At 29.0% G+C, this 18,521-nt stretch overlaps 1 protein-coding gene across 1 annotated transcript in view; it reads left to right on the top strand.

Annotated features, from left to right (window-relative positions):
* The window catches only part of LOC113366474 (discoidin domain-containing receptor 2-like), a 463,043-nt gene that overhangs the window by 320,571 nt on the left and 123,951 nt on the right, over positions 1 to 18,521 (top strand). The window contains exon 8 of the mRNA XM_026608082.1: positions 4,051 to 4,258. Within this exon, the coding sequence (XP_026463867.1) occupies positions 4,051 to 4,258 (208 nt within the window). The remainder of the gene's footprint in view (positions 1 to 4,050; positions 4,259 to 18,521) is intronic.

Raw genomic sequence — 18,521 nt, 5'->3', positions numbered from 1 at the left:
AAATTACAATGAATCTATGAAAAAAGTTGACTATTGTTGGTATAAAATTAGGGTATGTATCTACAACCACATACTCTAACGAGGCGCCTAGCTCAACGTGTTAACAAAAAGTTTTAGTTTTTTGAAAACTTCGGCAAAATGTGTTATTATATTTTCCTGTAATCATACAAATGTTATTCACGTTTATGGTTCCGAATTATAAATATACATATGTAAATTAACCACCATAACCAAAAAATCTTGAAATTTCACACTAAAGATCAAGGTGGCTCTTAAAAGCTCATAATTTCCAAGCAACATTTTAATTTTCCGTACGATAAGTAATTGTAATCGTCCAAAAATCAAAATTATTTTTTTACATTTCTTCGCGTTTCAAAGATTTCTGAACATTCTGGCATACCTCAGAAAAAATGAATGTGTTTGTGTGTATGTATGTATGGATACAATTTTTTGTCCACATTTTTGGGCACACGGATCAACTGATTTGAACGATGGAGATGTGCTGATTAGCTTTTGGCAAAGGCAGTTCAGCCTTTTCGGAGATACGGAACAAAGAGTGCAGAAAATATAATCGAGTTTTTGAGAGAATCGAGCATCCGATTTGAATGATCCAAAATTTCATTACGGGAAGTTCTAGCAATTTGCCTTAAGGCACGATGCCATACATCACTAGTTTTTTTCTAATTTTTTTCAGGGTATTATAGTCAATATTATCACCCCGTTTTAGCTAGGACACCCTGTATATAATAATATTTATTATGATAGAAATGACGCAATTAAATATTAACAAATTATCAACTAGCGTATAAGTATTAAAATCATTTATGTTTCCAATTATTTTAATTTAAATAATATTATATGATATAAATAATAATATAAATGATTCAAATAATTTCTTTTTTCTTAAACACGCTTTAATATCCAATAGCTATGGGATTATCTCACTGAGTATATATAAGATATTTCACCGAATAATGTCAACCTATATTATATACTTCTATAAAATTGTACATCTCGTTCATTTCTGCCTCCGCCTATCAAAATCTAGAATTTGTCATAAAAATTGATGATCTATCTACTCGACGAAGAAGCGAAAAGTTATTTATTTTTTTATTAGTTTGACTTGGAGCTATTACAAATACTTCACAGATTTTTATAATGCATTTATTTTACGATAAGAGCTTCGCAAGAGTAGTTTGAAATGATATATCGTCATCTAAGAATTATGGGCTATTGGGAATTGGAACCATAATTAGATTCTCGGGGTTCGGTAATTATCGAAATAATTGTGTGATTTCGTTTAATTAATATAATTGCGATTCACGTTTATATGATAACACTTCAAAACTTCGGCATATAAAATAGATTTGAATGAAAATATTCACAAATTAAGTATACATGGTATTTTCTATTTATAATCTAATCTAATTTATAAACTTTTATTTCTAACTTATATGAAATATCATATAAATTTTTATGCGATAATTATGCGATAGAAAGTTGAAATTTCGATATGGCCAATTATTTTAAATATTAATGATTTTTTATAATTAAACTCATTATGAGATAATGTTTTACGATGCTTGTTGAGACCATGAATCCTGTGCAAAGTTCGAAATTAGGAAAGAACGGCCAAGATGATCTTCACCGAAAACTAATCAGCACGATTTACAACTAATATCTTCTGAACAAGTTTTGTTATTTTAAATTCAGGATTTTTGTCTAAACTGTGTCTAATAATAAAGAAATGGCTTGACTGATCGTCGTACAAGACTAATCAATGCGAGTTCTTATCGAATTGCTTCTATATTTTTGAAATTGGTACAGTCGATGCAAAGTCAAAACAAGCTATTCAGAATTACTTTGATAAAACACCGAGAAAATATAAAATAAGTAGATCGGATTTCTGGCCACAATATAATGTAAGCCTAAAGTATACTGAGAGATTGATTCCAAAATATATTATGCAACTCATTAAATCCCAATGCTTTAAAACCCACAGTAATATTCTTCAGTCAACGGCTAAGACCTTAATATAATCCTAATTTAGAATATTCAGTACCAGATTATGTATTATAGTCATTTAATATTAACTTCTATTGCTGAATACGTACGCCGTTCAACAAAGGCTATTTCTGATAGCATTCATGAAAATTTGCTATTACTTGTGGTTTCTTAATTATTTCATTAGCTTATAGATCAAAATTTAGGAATTTTTATATTAAGTCAGTCGCAAACAATTTTGTAAGTGTGATATTTATTGGTCATTAAAGTCAAGTTATCAGTGAAGAATCAATTTTAACCCCAATTTCCACAGATTTATGTCACCTAAAAAAATAAAAAAATAGAAAATAATGATTAAAAATAAATTAAAAACAATAAAATACAGTAGTAGGAAAAATCAAGTTATAACCTACTACTTATTATTAAAACCAGTTTTTAGTAAGAAAATCGATATCACCATTGAGTAAATTCTGCAATACCATAAAAGCATGATCTTTAGAAGTTTTAATAACTGTAAGGTAGCATGGAATTTTTACCTAATTAATTTCCCATAGGGTAAGTTATAGTAATCGTAAAAAAATCGAAAATGAAAATTTTTGCATATCTTTACGTTTAAGACTTTCTTGAACATTTTGGCACACCGCAAAAAAATTGTTGTATGTATCTGTGTGTGTGTTTGTGCGTGCGTATGTTTGGATACGATTTTTCGTCCACGATTTTGGGAAACATGCTGATTAATCTTTGGTAAATGCAGGTCTAGTCGTTTCGAGCAAAACGTGTTATAAATGGTAGTTTATGAGAGAACGGAGCATCCAATTTGATTGATTCAAAAAATATTTGATTCGTATTGACTGGAAGATGAGATGATTAGTTTCTGGCAAAGGCAGGTCCAGCCGTTTTGTAGATACCGAGCCAAAAGTGCAAAACTTTGATCAGAATGCTTACCCTTTTAGTGCCGGGCGAAATCGAGGTGCCTATGCGAGAAAAACCGGCCGCCGACGATTTCACAGTTTTACAAGGGTTCGGGAAAATGCTTATAAATACCAAACGAGAAACGATATTTACATGATTCAAAAAGCTGCGTATTATAGATGAAATACAGAACGAAACAACGACACTAGTTTTTTGTACTCATTTGAGAATTATAGTAAAAACAAAGGTATATATGTTTTAAATGAAGTAAAAGTTGAGTTCTCTCGTACAAAACGTGTTTGCACATACAAACAGCCATCTTTTCACCACAATTTTATATGGGTCAATTATAATGAAGCATATACTTTGTATTTCCAATATATTTTGTAACAAGATAAACAATATTACATAACAAAAATAAAACATAACTTGAAGGTACACGGTAGGCGCCTGGCGGATTATCTCTTTCGAAATATGTAATTGTTATCGGTAATATAACATTGCTGAAACAATTATTTGTTTTCATAAATATTTATATTTATATATTGCAAATGTGTAAAATTTTGTTATTGCAACTCAAACAAATAATTTATTTAGCATTCGTGGCTACTAATGCCACTCCATGCAATCCTTTGTTGCACTTATTGCAAACTATGCGTGATTTTCTCTTTGGGCCATCATCCTTTCTGCTGCACACCACGCAAACCCTTTCCAGTTTTCCAGGCAGTTTCCGTACTTTACCATCGGTGTTTATGTTAGACTTCGGTACCTCCAAGCGATAGGAAAAGGTCGTCGTCCACAAAGAGTTAAAACGAAAAACTATTTTTTTTAATTCTCTCATAGTGAAATTAGATCATTTATAACGTATTACAAATTTATTTTGAGTTCTCCCGCAATGCGAATAGTAAAGCGATATATCGGCTCCCGGCACTCAAAGGGTTAATATATAAGGCGGTCCTGGGACAAATACCGGTATAATTGGGAATATTAAAATAACGATCAAAATTTCCTAATTCTTTTTGATAAATAATAGTGAAGCCAACTGAAAAATACATAAAATATTTATAATGTCCGGTTGTAGTAAAAGCTTCTAATACTTCAATTTCACTTTTTAATATGTCTTTATTTTTCTAGGTATTTTCATCAGCGCGTGTATATTTTTCAATGGGTGGCCGACGCTACGCCCCTCAACCAGTGAGATACGCTTACATGCCCGATCCGACCCTGGAATCGGCCCGCACTGTCGTAGTTAAGCTGCACCACAGAGTGGGACGTTACGTGAAATTGCAATTGCATTTCAGAACGCGTTGGATACTACTCAGTGAAGTCTCATTTGATTCAGGTGGGTTTTGTGCGTATGCAAACGTTATTGTTACTATTGTAATGACAAAATTGAACCAAATACTGAATATACATGTATATACATATATAGGGTGTCCGAAAACTCTACGTCAAGCCAAAACTATGTGACAATGCACTTTAAGAGCTATTAGTTTTCAAATAAGACCTAGAGCTTCCTTATTTTGTTTTATTCTTATTTTTGTTCATTTGCACTTTAAAACTCTAAGTAACATTTTCAGGACCACAGCCAAAATTATGGCATAACTGCTCAAGTTTGACAAGCTTGTTAAACTATAAATTTAAAATTCATAAAATTGATTGCTCTTGTCCTAGTGGGATTTGGCATTCGAGTGGAGAGTTAAAAGTTTACGATCCATTTCTTTGTAGTTAGTGAAAGTTTGCACACTAATATAAGGGTTCTTCATGGTCATGACGAACTTCATCAATATTACAAAACTGTACTAATTATGTAAAATCGTTTAAAGTTTGAAATAATGAGTCCTGTCAAAGTTCCAGAATTTTATCATAAGGATTTTTAAAAGTAGCTTAATCTAAATTTGGGATCATGTAGATTGGTGGGGATTACTCTATTTATTAAGCAGACTGTAAGTAAGAATTATTTCATCGTAGTGAATAAAACCACTCTTTATTTTGCAATATTTGTGTATCTTTAAATTTTATGCTAGTTTCTCTCATTCCTTGTGCTAAATTATAAACTGATAATAAAGTACAGATATTATTTTTGTTATATGTACATCCTGTAATCCGAAGGATTTTGGGTTGAATGCCATAGCACTTAGTCAAATCTTGACCATTTATTAACACATTAGGATTTTTTTATTGTTTATTGACTTTGTAATCTGATGCATTGGTCATTTTTAACTATACATAGACACTTCATATAATATATTTTAATTATATATATATATATATATATATATATGCTTTAATTATATATATATATATATATATATATATATTATTTATTATTATTTTTAATGAATGTTGGGAAGATTTGTAACTTGCGTGAAGGCAGAACGTCATTAACACCTAGCTATAACAATATAAATAAGTTATCTTGAAATCCATATCATTTTTAAATCCTTAGGGTTGTGTTTAACATGCAAAGTTTCTGATATCCCTTAATTGGCAAAGTTCCAATTATACATGGAAATGCGAGTATGTATTTATAAATAAAAATGACCATGATTAAAAAATTTTTACTTACTTTTGCGTAGGAAGTTTGCTTTAACGACAAATCTGATTTGCGAATTTTAAGTTTTTCAACGTTTAAAGTCATTCTGAATCCAACGAGACCAACTTTGGCAAAAGTACATATGTGTGTATGAGTATGTGTACGCATGTATGTAAGTCGATTTTTGACCTTTTGTTGATGTTTTCTTAAAAACGGCTGAACCGATATCAAAAATTTAAATGTCATTCGATGTAACTCGATAAGGACTATTAAGATGGACATGAAAAAACACGTCAGATTGGCCGAGCTGTTTCTTCTTAATTAAATATTGTCATTTTTTCGCGATTTTGATGAAACTTTGTTTAACAAGAGATTTCATAGTCAAAAATAATATACTAATATATTGTAGGTCGATTAGCGGTTGAATTGTAAAATTCAATGAATTATAATCAAAATCTACATTTATTAATTATTAATATATATTATTATTAATTAATAATAATTAATTATTAATTATAATTAAAATCTACTATGTCGAAGCATCAGTACAGTACGTTGTGTGGTTTTTAGTAGTTAGCTACTAATTGCAATTGACGTCCACACTTCACGTTCATACAATTTCAGAACACGAAATGAAAAATGAAATATTTTACACGAATTAATTAAATTTACACAATTACAGATTTTATAAGTATGTTTCAAAGATGTCAAATGAAATTGTTTTTAGTGCCAACATGTTCATTTTCGAAATAAACAGTTGGCTTGCATCTATAAATAGCTAATTTTATTTCTTATTAATGAAGTTGATTATTAGCGTGTATCGGAAACTTTATTCAACTTGCATTACCAGTTTACATTTTTATTCACATTTAAATGATTTTTTTATATTACCATACAATTTTAAATTCGAGTAATAAGATGATATTGAAAATGTTATGAAGCAGCTGCTGCGCTATGCAGATTAAGAAAGGCGAATGAAACTATGGTGTAAATTAAATTAGAGTATTCAAACTATATATGAAAAGTCAAGTGAGCAGATACCCAGTTTATCACGAAATGTTATATTAATCCTGGTATAGAGCAAAACGTGCGCGATGTTGTGAACTCATCCCTTATCTCGTAATAACTAATGTATCATTCGGAAACAGTATATACGAAGCCAACTAACGAATTTACTCACACGTACCGCGCTCCGACCGCAACACCATGATTAACTCAACCCTCCCCTAGCGCCCCGTTCGGGCTTATTCCGACGACGAAATCAACGGGGTAATACGGTCACTTTAAACTGCATTCGACCAGGGCACTATTTCAAAACGTAGATGTAGATTTGTGTTACTGATATGGGTCAAATGATTGCCAGATCCTCGTGCGTGTGACCTCCTCTTGCAAAAATGTAACAAAAACCAATAATTTTGCCATCTACACATAACCATCTCATCTAATTCACTATTTGCATAGGACAGGGCGCGGAACAAAGGTCCAATTACACTTTGAGCAATCATATTGTGAAAACCAAAACAATTATCTTAAAAAATAACACATACTAAACAAACAATTGTTCGAATATGTTCAGTGCAAATCCCAGCTCATTCATCATTCTTTAAATTCGTTTTTTTGCTGTTTTTCAAGAAGTTGTATCCTAGTCCTTTTAACTAATGTTTTATTTTAATTTTAAAGGGTTTTTATTAAATAATAGCTACATTATTCAACCAAAGCAAAATATAAATTTCATCGGTGCATTTTTAACAGAGTAAACATTATATATAACCTTGAACTGGTATTTCGTCAGATATATTCATCAGAAAAGTTGGAATAGTTTTTCTTGTAAAATTGCTTATTTTAATCCACTTTACTTTTTTATTTGCAATTTTTTATTTTTATACCTTTGCCATAGTAAAGGTTTAGTTGGTCTCTTTCACCACACCCAGGTGTAAGCTTTTGTAAAGATTATATGAAAAATACTGTTGGATTTAACTTAAAATTAACAATGCATCTCATAGAAGAATTAAGGGTTACAACACGAGTTTTTATAAATACAGTTTCGAGATAATCGCGTTTAAAGATTCAGTAAAGGAAAATGACCAGTTTTAGCTACTTACCGATTAATCTAAAATCTCAAGTCCATACAATAGCCCTTTTTTATCTTTAAAAAGCTGTAAGTTGTTGTTGTTTGCGAGCCGTACGAGCATCTTTTATTTGTGAAAGGCTCCTACGATCCTGTCAAGTTATTCGCGCCTCATCAGTATTAACAGCATATGCTTTAGCATAAGTAACAACAGTCAAATTCAGAAGGTTCATTATTCTTAATATTGAACTAAAATCTTCATTAAATATCCTAGCTGCAATATATGGTGAAATTTCAACTACTCTTAGTCCACAATGTGGGTGTTTTGGTGATAGTCGCTAAACTGTCGCGTTGAAACTTTCATTCGCGTTCTGCGTATGATCACCAAGGCATCGTTCAAGTAAATCATCTTCGGACAAATCTTCATAAATTGGTGAAAGATGCTGTTTCATTTCTTTACCAAGTAATGGAGCTAAATCTACGTCTAGAGGATCTTGACCACTGGCACTTTCATTATGACTTGTACTGGCGTTAATTTTATCACCTGCTTTATCAGTAAACTGATTGCCCTGATAACATCTTTTTTAGTGTTATTTTGTGCAATATTACTTCGCTTACCTTTTAGATAATTTGGCATTTTTACGTATTGAAATGAACTAAACACTACGAATTTTCCAACTAAACTAGCTATATTTCTCGACTAACTTTTGTTCGTATACCAATATTACACATGTACTAAGGTACAAAAGTCTTCCGGTAGTAGGACAAAAGAAGTATTTCTAGTTTTTATTATAATAAAAGAGGCCCTTTCACTTGAACCTTAACAATACGCTTGACAATGCGCACTCCGACCCGCCCCGTTATGTTAGCTATAACTTTGGTAATATAAAAGATTTTTTTTCGACTCGTCAATATACGCTCAACATACTATACTTGCAGATTATCGAAAAAATTAATTTTTTGAAAATTTTATATGGACTTCCCCCCTTAAATAACTAATAAATAATGCAATATCCTTTGAGCTATTTGGTTTAACTATATGTATATATTATGAGTGTGTGCGTGTGTGTATATATTTACTCGTATGTTAGATGTATTCTACATTGAAATTGAGTAGCAGCTTTAGCGCTTTACCATTAACTCGACATAACTTAAATTGTTCATTTTAACGGCAATATAATTAAATGGCTGCGCGCTTTAATAATCGAAACTATAAAGATATACTGCTTTGCCATCGTCGCGCAGACATTACATTAACTGAACAGGGTTGGGTTCTGAAAATTCATAAATAGTGAAACAAACACTTTTTGAAATTAAATTATTTACACCATCATAGAAAATTTAAAATTATTTTCATACTATCTTAGACTTGACATAACTACCTTGACGAGTTCTAACGATTCGTGTTAAGAAATATGATCTCATTGGGATTCTAGGTACTCTTAGCTATTATACCTATACTAAGTCTTTAAGCATATTTTAAAACCTTTCTAAATTCATTAGGACTTTTCTAACCTTGAAGAGATTTCTTATACCTGTAACATTGTAGAATCGTTCAACATATAATTTTATAGATAATTTTATAGATATAATTTTATGCTTATTCGTCATTAAAACTAATTATGTAGTAATATACCTATATATCATATAGTAGTAACATACCTAATAGTATATACATTATTTCGGCAATAAAATATCCTTATTTTATGATAATGATCTCTTCACTTATTACTAGTCTTACATTAAGACTGTAACTACTTTTAAATCTTACTACTTTAGACTGTAAATACTCTTACTTCCTTACAACATGTTTGTTGAAATTATGACGTCTACTTAATTTTTTCGTTAAGTGAATGAATGTTTGATAAATTGTGTAATCAAAGAATATTTTTTCTTTTAGAGTTTAGCTAGTAATAAAATAATAGAAAAACTTATCCGTGAAGATGCCTGCAAGTTTCTATATTGTTCAAAATCTAAAACGATATATTGCAGCTTTTTAAAAGTCAAGATCATTTGAATATAATCACGAAATGATTTTCAGTATTTTATGTACACTTATATTGTATATTTTATTGTTATAACTACTGTTGTTCCCTGAAGAAGCAACTTAAAATTCCATTTCGATATTTTACTTTTCGAAAAAAAATGGAATAAAAGTAGAAAAATTTAAGTAAAATCTAAATCAGAAAGTTTAACTTCTTGCATGGTGGCTTAAACATTTTCAAGCAACATAATTCAAATCCGTTCATACAATTATAAAATTGATATGATAAAATTAGTTTCAAATTATTTATAGATTTTCTATTATTATGAGCATAGTCCGGTTTTTTAATGTTTATTCATTATTAGCTTAAAAAAATATATAGATGTATTAAATATATTAACAAACTTTGTCGATTAAATTTTGGGTGGTGTAATTTTTGTTAGCATTTATTCTTAACCTTTTAATTCAATAAACAATAGTTTGTGTAAAGTTTTACGTGATCTAGCAATCGTTTTCTTGCAACTTTTGAATGAAAATATAGTTTTGTAGCTAATTTTTACCTTATATTTCTTAACTAATTTTAAAAGTTTTATAATATTTCATTTGAAATCCATTGGTAGTGAAGAATTCATATTAGTGATATTGTGATGTTTTGAAGCTATAGAATTCGAAATCTAGAATGTTTCCGATGAAAAAGCTATTTGAATTAAATATGTTAAGTTCAGTAACAAATTCATTCAGTAACCACAGTTATGAACAGAAATCTGCTAAATATTTATCTATTGCCATTTTGAAATAAATAAAAATCACTTATCTGACATTAAAAATGCAATTTTAGTTAAAATGTGAGTACTGAATATTAATTATTATCACGCCATAAATGGTTGAACATCCCTTTTTGTCTGCTTTCCATACTCAAATTATAAAAACGTAGATAAAATTTCTGCCTTTATCACTATATAATCGAGAGTACGTATGATAGCATAGAAACTAAATAAAATATAAATTGAAAGCAATTTCAAAACCAATTTTGATGATGAAAATTAAAGTAAATATAGTACAAAATATGCGAAATGGAGCTTGAAATTGCAAGGTAGATACAACCACCATACTGTGTATTATCTTACAATTAATATAATAATAGAAACAGGATTATTTCGTTGATTGTTCGGTTTGTTACAAAATTATAAAAAAAGTTACTAAAGATTATGCTGAACCTCTGTACATCATTATAATTGTGCATGCAAGCTCATAATTATTAAATCAGCTATTTTAAAATAATTCTTTTTTGGCTAGTGCATTGCGTTAAGTCAAAATTAATAATTCAAAGTTCGTGAAAATATAATTACAACTAGAAAGGATAACTATGATGTTTTCTAATGGCTATCTGTAAAAATGATCTAACCAAACAATTACTAAATATTTTCACTTAATAGGCATATTGTAATTGATAATAATTTTTAACGCCAACTAAGTAAAAATTAGTAAATTACACTGCTTCTATATAGCTCTAGGTATCATTGCTTATTTAATATTATATTCAATTTCTATTTCTATTGCATTAATTTTTAATGTAACATTTACCATCAGATTTTTTTATAAGCCGTGCTTTAATTGATGTAGTACCGGATAATTTTCACCCAAATTCTAAATCGTTTTCTTAACAAGTTGCAATATTTATATTCATTTCATAGTTTTGTTATAAAGATTTCATTCAACATATCACAGAATATAAATCTGCTAAAAACGCAGGGCATGGAATGGTGAAGGTAAATTTAGTTATTTTGAGATGCATTTATTATTTATGTTCTCATTGCATGGGGTCAAACCGCACTTCACTTAACTATATTTTATTTCATGGTTTTTGTTGGTAAAACATTAATGTTATCGAACTTAGGAAACCAAACAGTTGGTTCCGACGTGTTCGTACGGGTTATTTACGACCCACAGATTTATGGCTGCTGGTCAACGACACGGGGATAGCGCAAAAGAATTATCGTGTGCCATGCGTTATTTTTGAAATTTATGTGACGATCATTAAAAACTAATAGTACATAGAAATCTATAAATATGTATATATAGAAGGAGAATGTGCATGCCTAAATGATTCCAAAAAATCTGAATTTTCAACTTTAGCGTTTCTCTTCATTTATATTGGATTTGCGTAACTATAATTGGTAATAATATCTGATATAATATCAGAAACATTTATTGGGACATAAAACCATTCGTTCAATTCATTTCTAAACAAATAAACTGTTTATTTTTGCATATTAAATTTCTAATGTTTTCCTTAAGCATAAGAAATTCAAGTATTCATGTTTTATTATATTAGATTAAATATAATATTTAATCATATTCTATAATATTTAATTATATTAATAAAAAAAACTATTTTGCAAATATAGTAAGATTATTAGTTTAATTATACTCTTTTATTGCATATAATACTGATACTATGTAATATACAGTATGTATACCATTTAATCCGGTGGAGACGCCTTGTACTTTAGGAGTTCAGTATTTTTCATAAATTTTTATGGTACTTTTATAATTTAACAGTTTATAAGGATAAAATAAAGAAAAAATTATTATATTGGATGCATAAATGAGGAACTGTCGAATAAATAATACTCAATGCATGCAAGATTATAATCTAAAGATAGAGCAAAACATACTTAGGTATGTTTTTAACATAATGCGTAATGTAAATGCAAAATCAAGTGTTCATCATAATACCAAAAAGGGTTTGACGATCAACTGTTTGACTCAAATTATTATCTCAGGTTACTAATTTATAATTAGTATGCTTTTCAAAACTTTCTGAAGGAAAACCAGAAAATGTATTCACCAGAAAATTCTATGTGGTAATTTTATGTTTTCCCGATATTTTGAGTCAGTGTAAATTAAATGACAACAAAATTGAAATTGTATAAGTGCACGTATAAGTTTGTATGTTGTTAGCCAAAACTTTAGCGGTCGGTGACGTTTCCTAATGAACGGTTGCACCGATTTTACAAATTTGAAAGTCATTTGATACAACTAGATAAAGATGCACTTCAGTTTAACGCATAGGTTGGTTCAGATATTTTTTTTATAATTACCAGTTAAGTGTGTAATTTTTTGTCGACTTTTTCACATAAAATCCTGAACCGATTTTGAAAATTAAAATTCGTTCGAAAGATATCATCAAGGAATCATACTGTTTATATTTAGGTAAAGATCGGCCGGGACGTATTTTTTTAATCAGTTTGGTGATTTTGATGAAACTTTTCATCAATATAATGTTTTTAGTTTATTTTAACATTTTACCATATTGCAGGTCTACAAACTGTGGTTTAATAATAAAATTTTAATAAAGTTTGAAGAGAGCTTTTAGGACTTACAAGCTTGTGTTTCTGCACTTTAATTACCATGATTAAATATCATCAATCAGTTAGAATGATATCAGTTGGAAATCGAAAATTGTCTCGATTAGTTCTTAGTGAAGCGAAAACTAAATTACTATTGATTAAGTCGATAATATTATACTTATCGTAATGTTCATGCTACTTGCGCCCAATTATTATCTTTCTATATGTTTATTGGGAATCGTAGGAGGAATTCCAATTTAACAAATAAATCAATGTATATTTCTAAAATATTCTAGTAGTACATTATTTCCTGATCACAGTAATTCCGATGATTACCTGTGATCACGTGCGACAAAGATTGGTAGCGCGCGCATTGATTTGGGGCATTAGTTTCAAATTATCTTCTGTTCATTTGGCCGTGGGCTCACGATAATTGTTTAAGTACGCCACGGGGAGTTTCTACAAAAAGATAATGGAGAATGGTTGGGGAAACCAAGCTAAAAACTACTACTAAGAGAAAAAAGAACAATTCCTAGAACGCTGGCCGTATCGAACGTAACAACTAACAAGACTCGGTAGAGAACGTTCTAGCTGGAATTATCTGAGATTATTCCAGCATAAATTTATGCAGAAACGATATAGAGTTGTGAAAAAAACATAAAGAACTTTGTGTTTAAGTTTTCTTATCTTATCATACCTGCTTCGGAAGTCGTTCAGCGCGGAAACTGTTTAATGTTTGTTGAAAATCGGATAAGTTGCAATATGTGCGTAGAGCAGTTTGTAAGTTTTATATTATTTTTAAATTTATTAACTTATTGGTTATCAAAATTTTTCTACAAATCTAAAAATTTTGTATGCAGTTTAATCAAATCTCGGTTGAAATGCTGCTAATTTGTAGAGAGTGGGTACGGTTGTGCTACTTTTTTTATCAGCGATAACTTTGGTAATGAACCAGTTAGGAGAAAAGTATAATAAATGGTAAAAAAACATTTGTCTGCGTGGAAATACTGAAATACTGTTAATAAATACAATAGATTAGACATAAAATCATGTCATACATGAGAACAAATTAATATAAGGTGCTGACACTGCTGATGCAATGCAATAATCGAAACTTCTCATAAAATCAGTACAGTTTAGCTGTCATGTCGATCTGTTATAACCGTACCATGGCACAACCGTACCCAGTCTTTTTATACTCAGTTACTCAGTTTATAAGTTTTATAATTATTTTTAAAATTGTTAACTTTTTGGTCATCAAAGTTTCTGCAAATATTTTGTATTTCTTCATATATGAAAAGTTGTTTCATAGAACCGCCGTGGCGTAAACGGTTAACTGAAATATAATCTCCAGTGGAAATCCCTCTTGGTGGATATAGCTGAATATTACAATTAGTGAGGTAAACGTTGAATCCTTTAATAAGGCAAGTGGTTGCTCTATAATAGTGTTCTAAAATTAATATAAACTATGTCTTAGTTAGTTAGGAAATCGATGGATTGCCTTCTAATAACACTTACCCAAAAATAAGCAACATTTCAAACAAATCATGCAACACCTAATAGTTCTGATTCTTGTTAAATATAACTTCAGAAAAAATGCTTCATAATCGCAATGTCAAAATTCAGTTAAAAACCAGATAAATGCAGTTTGTACTAAACAATTTGCAACTTTTATTATTATTATTATTATTGTTTGCAAATACTATACTTTGTATTACTAATTGCTTGCACAAATTGCACAAATCAAATCTAATATTTTTTCAGTTGATTAAATTGCGGTTGAAAAACGAAATTGTATATTTAAATATGTTCGAAATTATTAACTTTTTGGTTCAAATTTCAATATCAACTAGGAACCAAAACCTTTTTCCGGATGCCTGAATAAGATAATACAAGGAAGAGAACGGGTAAATTTTTTAAAAAATTTCGTAATTTCATGTAATTAAAATTACAAAATTATTGAAGGAAGTAGCAAACATTTGAGTACGAAGTTGTTTCGAACCAATATAATTCTAAAGAATTTATTTACAACAATACATTAATGAAGGTATATAATTATGTTATTTTTCATAAATGTTACCATCAATATTGAATATCATTTTAAATGCGGCTTCGTGTTTAAGGGTAATAATTTTATTATTTGAATTTAATTATTGCGGTGTTGTTACAAATTAAAATCGTGGTTTAATGCAATTTTAGTTACCGAGATGGTATGAGTGTTGCAATGTGCCATATTCATTATTTTTGATCATATAGGTGAAAATACGTATTCAAGTCATAATAGTTCTACCCAGAATTTGCTCTATTAAGTTAAAAATATAACAGCACCAATAAAGAAATTCTATTATAAAATATATGGTTATTATAGTTTGAACGATATTTGTATTTTCTTCTAGAAAAAACCAAGTTGTTAAAAAGTATTGTCACAGCAGTTCATAGAACTCATGAGTACATTTTTATAGGAAAAGTTATTTAATTTAATAAGATGTTTTCGAATTTTTTCTTATTGTTATATAGGAACGTAAATCTTAAAGTTATCAGTTTGTATGCAGATATACTAATAAACGACGTATATTAATTTCATCAATACACTTATATTTTTAAAGTAGCAATCAAAACATTTATGATGGTACTTCTTGTCTGAGTTCTTAGAAGGCAATCCGACGGTTGGTCTACCTTTGTTTGATATATTTTATTTCTAGAATTTTTCTAATTATTATTATTCTGATTTTTAAATTTTGCATCTATTCAAACCGACATCACTACTGCTTGACAATTGGCTATCCGAGAGTGGTATATCACCTGCAATTTATTTTGGAAGGCAAGAGGTCTAAACTCTAACCCACGATGAAAACCACACTTGTGATATAAACACAAAATTAAGAAAACGAATGCTTAATTATTAAACCTACTTATTTTCAGAAAACTATGAATTATTCGTGTCGATATTAATAACTTTCTGTAGGGTAAGTTACAATAATCGCAAAAATGAAAATTTTTATATATCTCCATGTTTCTAAAGTTTCTGAACTCATTGACACAACTTAGAAAAAAATGTTGTATGCGTACTGTGTGCAGATACAAATGTTCATTAACTTGATTTCAATAATTCAAAAACATTTTACTTATATTGACAAAATGAAGAAATGATTAAATTTTTGGAAATGCAGGTCTAACATTTTCGAAAATCTAGTGAAAAAAGTAAATAGTAAGTAAATAAAATGTTCATTAACTTGATTTCAATAATTCAAAAACATTTTACTTATATTGACAAAATGAAGAAATGATTAAATTTTTGGAAATGCAGGTCTAACATTTTCGAAAATCTAGTGAAAAAAGTAAAAAAAAACTAGTGGTGCATGGCATCGTGCCTTAAGGCAGATTGCTTAACCATCCCGTACCAAAAACAATATTTTTTAAAACAACCTTAAAATTTTTTGAATGTTTTGAAAAGTGACAATATTGAAAATTTAAAATTTTTTGAAAAAAAAAAGACTTTAAAACAGCCACGCAGCACGATTGCTTTGAAAAAAATCAAAATTTTCAAAAAAAGTCAAAATATAAAAAAAAATTGAAAAAAGTCATTTTTTTATTTTAATTTCTGGTACGGCAAGTACCAGCAATTTGTCTTAAGGCACGATGCCATGCAACACTAATTATAATAAATTATACAATATGTTGATTTGTCTGCTATATTATTAAGGTGCTGAGTTTGATATAGTTGATTAGTCAATTAAATAATATTAGAGTAGATTTGGAAATTGCCAAATACTTAGTGCCAGTAAAAAATTCAAATCCATAAATTATTTCTGAGTATTCCACGCACGGGTTTAATGCCAACATTGTTTTCTAATTCCGTGTCGCCGCAGAACAATTTTGTAATTGAAAATCCTCGGTGAGCGAGTCAAGCCAAGTATTTTGCTGCAAATCTATGTGGAAGAGCGGCACGACGTGTGGGTTTCTTAGTGTGTAATAAATAGAAATAAGTTTATTAAGGATGAAATAAATTGCTTGTGGTCTTATTTATGGCTCGTATTTGCGGGAGAAAAAATATCGCAAAGAAACACAACGGCAGATTAAAGTAACCGAGCTTTATTGCGCGATCATTGTACGGCAAAGTATGACGCTCGTGTGTTTGACATATATTGTTAAATGAAATTTTGAAATGTGGATATGAGGGAATTTAATGACTTTTCAATGCCTTTGTACAATATTTAATTTAATAAAATTGTTCATCTGAACCATTGATACTCGAGTTAAAGAAAAATGCATGAAGATAAACTGAAATAGAAATACGTTTGATTTTTTATTAAATTATTGGAGTTGAAAGTTTATTAGCTAGAATATATTATATACTATTCATTGAATCGATGTTCATTGAATTGTATATACCATAAAAATTAGCTTTTGTTATATGAAATTATTAATTTTAGTAGCAGTTTTTTTTCGCATTTTTAACTTTCCGAAAAAATAACCTTTTCTTGTCCAAGATGCGAATTTAATTTTTCTCCTCTGGGAATCGTCCTGATCAGTTTTAGACAAAGTTTGGCCAGGCAGTTTTTTTGTTATTGATTGTTGAAAGAAAGAACCTCGATGAATAAGTGATACTTGGTATGGCGATAGAGTACCTATTTAATGAACATAGTAAAACATTCAAATTTTGAAAATTTGCTTTACGTGTTTGATTTTCGAGAATGTGTAATATAGATCCATTTGGAATATTATAAATCACTCATAATATAATATAATTATTTATTTTAAGTTTATGTAACTTGCAAAATGCTATTTAGTTTTACCAGAATTTTAGCTTTATCTCAAAATACATATGAAGAAATTCGATGGACTCTTTAATGCCCAATTACCTACTATACCCGACTATGCCTAAGTACCTATTATGTTTAATTTGATATTTTACTTATAATATAGATGTTGTGTGAAAAATAATAAAAATAAATAGCAAATATATAAATATTCAAGAAAACAGCCTAAAATATATGCTAATTTTATCATTAGTAAAACAGTTTTTTTTAAATACATCTCGGATTCTGCAAAATATTTCTACGAAATAAAGATGGATAGTTGTTGTAATCATTTCTCTGCAAATCAAGTAAAACTTTGAAACAACTGTTTTACATTATTTCTCAATTAATCAATTTTTAGAAAAAGTGCGGTTTTACAACTTACTCAGTGTTTAATAACGCAAACTGAAAGTTTATATTAGATAAATTTTATATTACATGTCTAAAAAATGACAAAATGCCAAATATGACTTATTCTCATTAATTTATTAAATTATACAATTAATTGATATATCTTTATAGCCCTACATTTAACTACATTATGTTTATTGTCGCAAAAAAACTTTCCTTCTATTATTTTTTATTTAAATGATTGTGTATTTTGAATTTTTAATACATAAAACATAAATTATAATAGAATATAAATTAAACATACCGAATTAATTGGAAATACAATTTTTAGGAGCACAACTGTTTACTTAAAGTCATAAATCAACATTGCATAATGAGTTTTAGTCTTTATTATTTCAGTATAAAATATATGTGGTGAATGGACATATATACAGATGATTAACAAAGCAAACATTTGGTTTAAGAATCCTAAAATATTTTTACTTTTGATGAAAAAATGAATTCAGTTTATTTT

This window comes from Ctenocephalides felis, unplaced genomic scaffold (genome assembly GCF_003426905.1).
Source record: "Ctenocephalides felis isolate EL2017-DRISC unplaced genomic scaffold, ASM342690v1 CF-g0.4_SCAFFOLD_01170, whole genome shotgun sequence".
Lineage (NCBI taxonomy): Eukaryota > Metazoa > Arthropoda > Insecta > Siphonaptera > Pulicidae > Ctenocephalides > Ctenocephalides felis.
The sequence above is the reverse complement of the archived record's forward strand: the minus strand, read 5'-3'. Positions and strand labels throughout refer to the sequence as shown.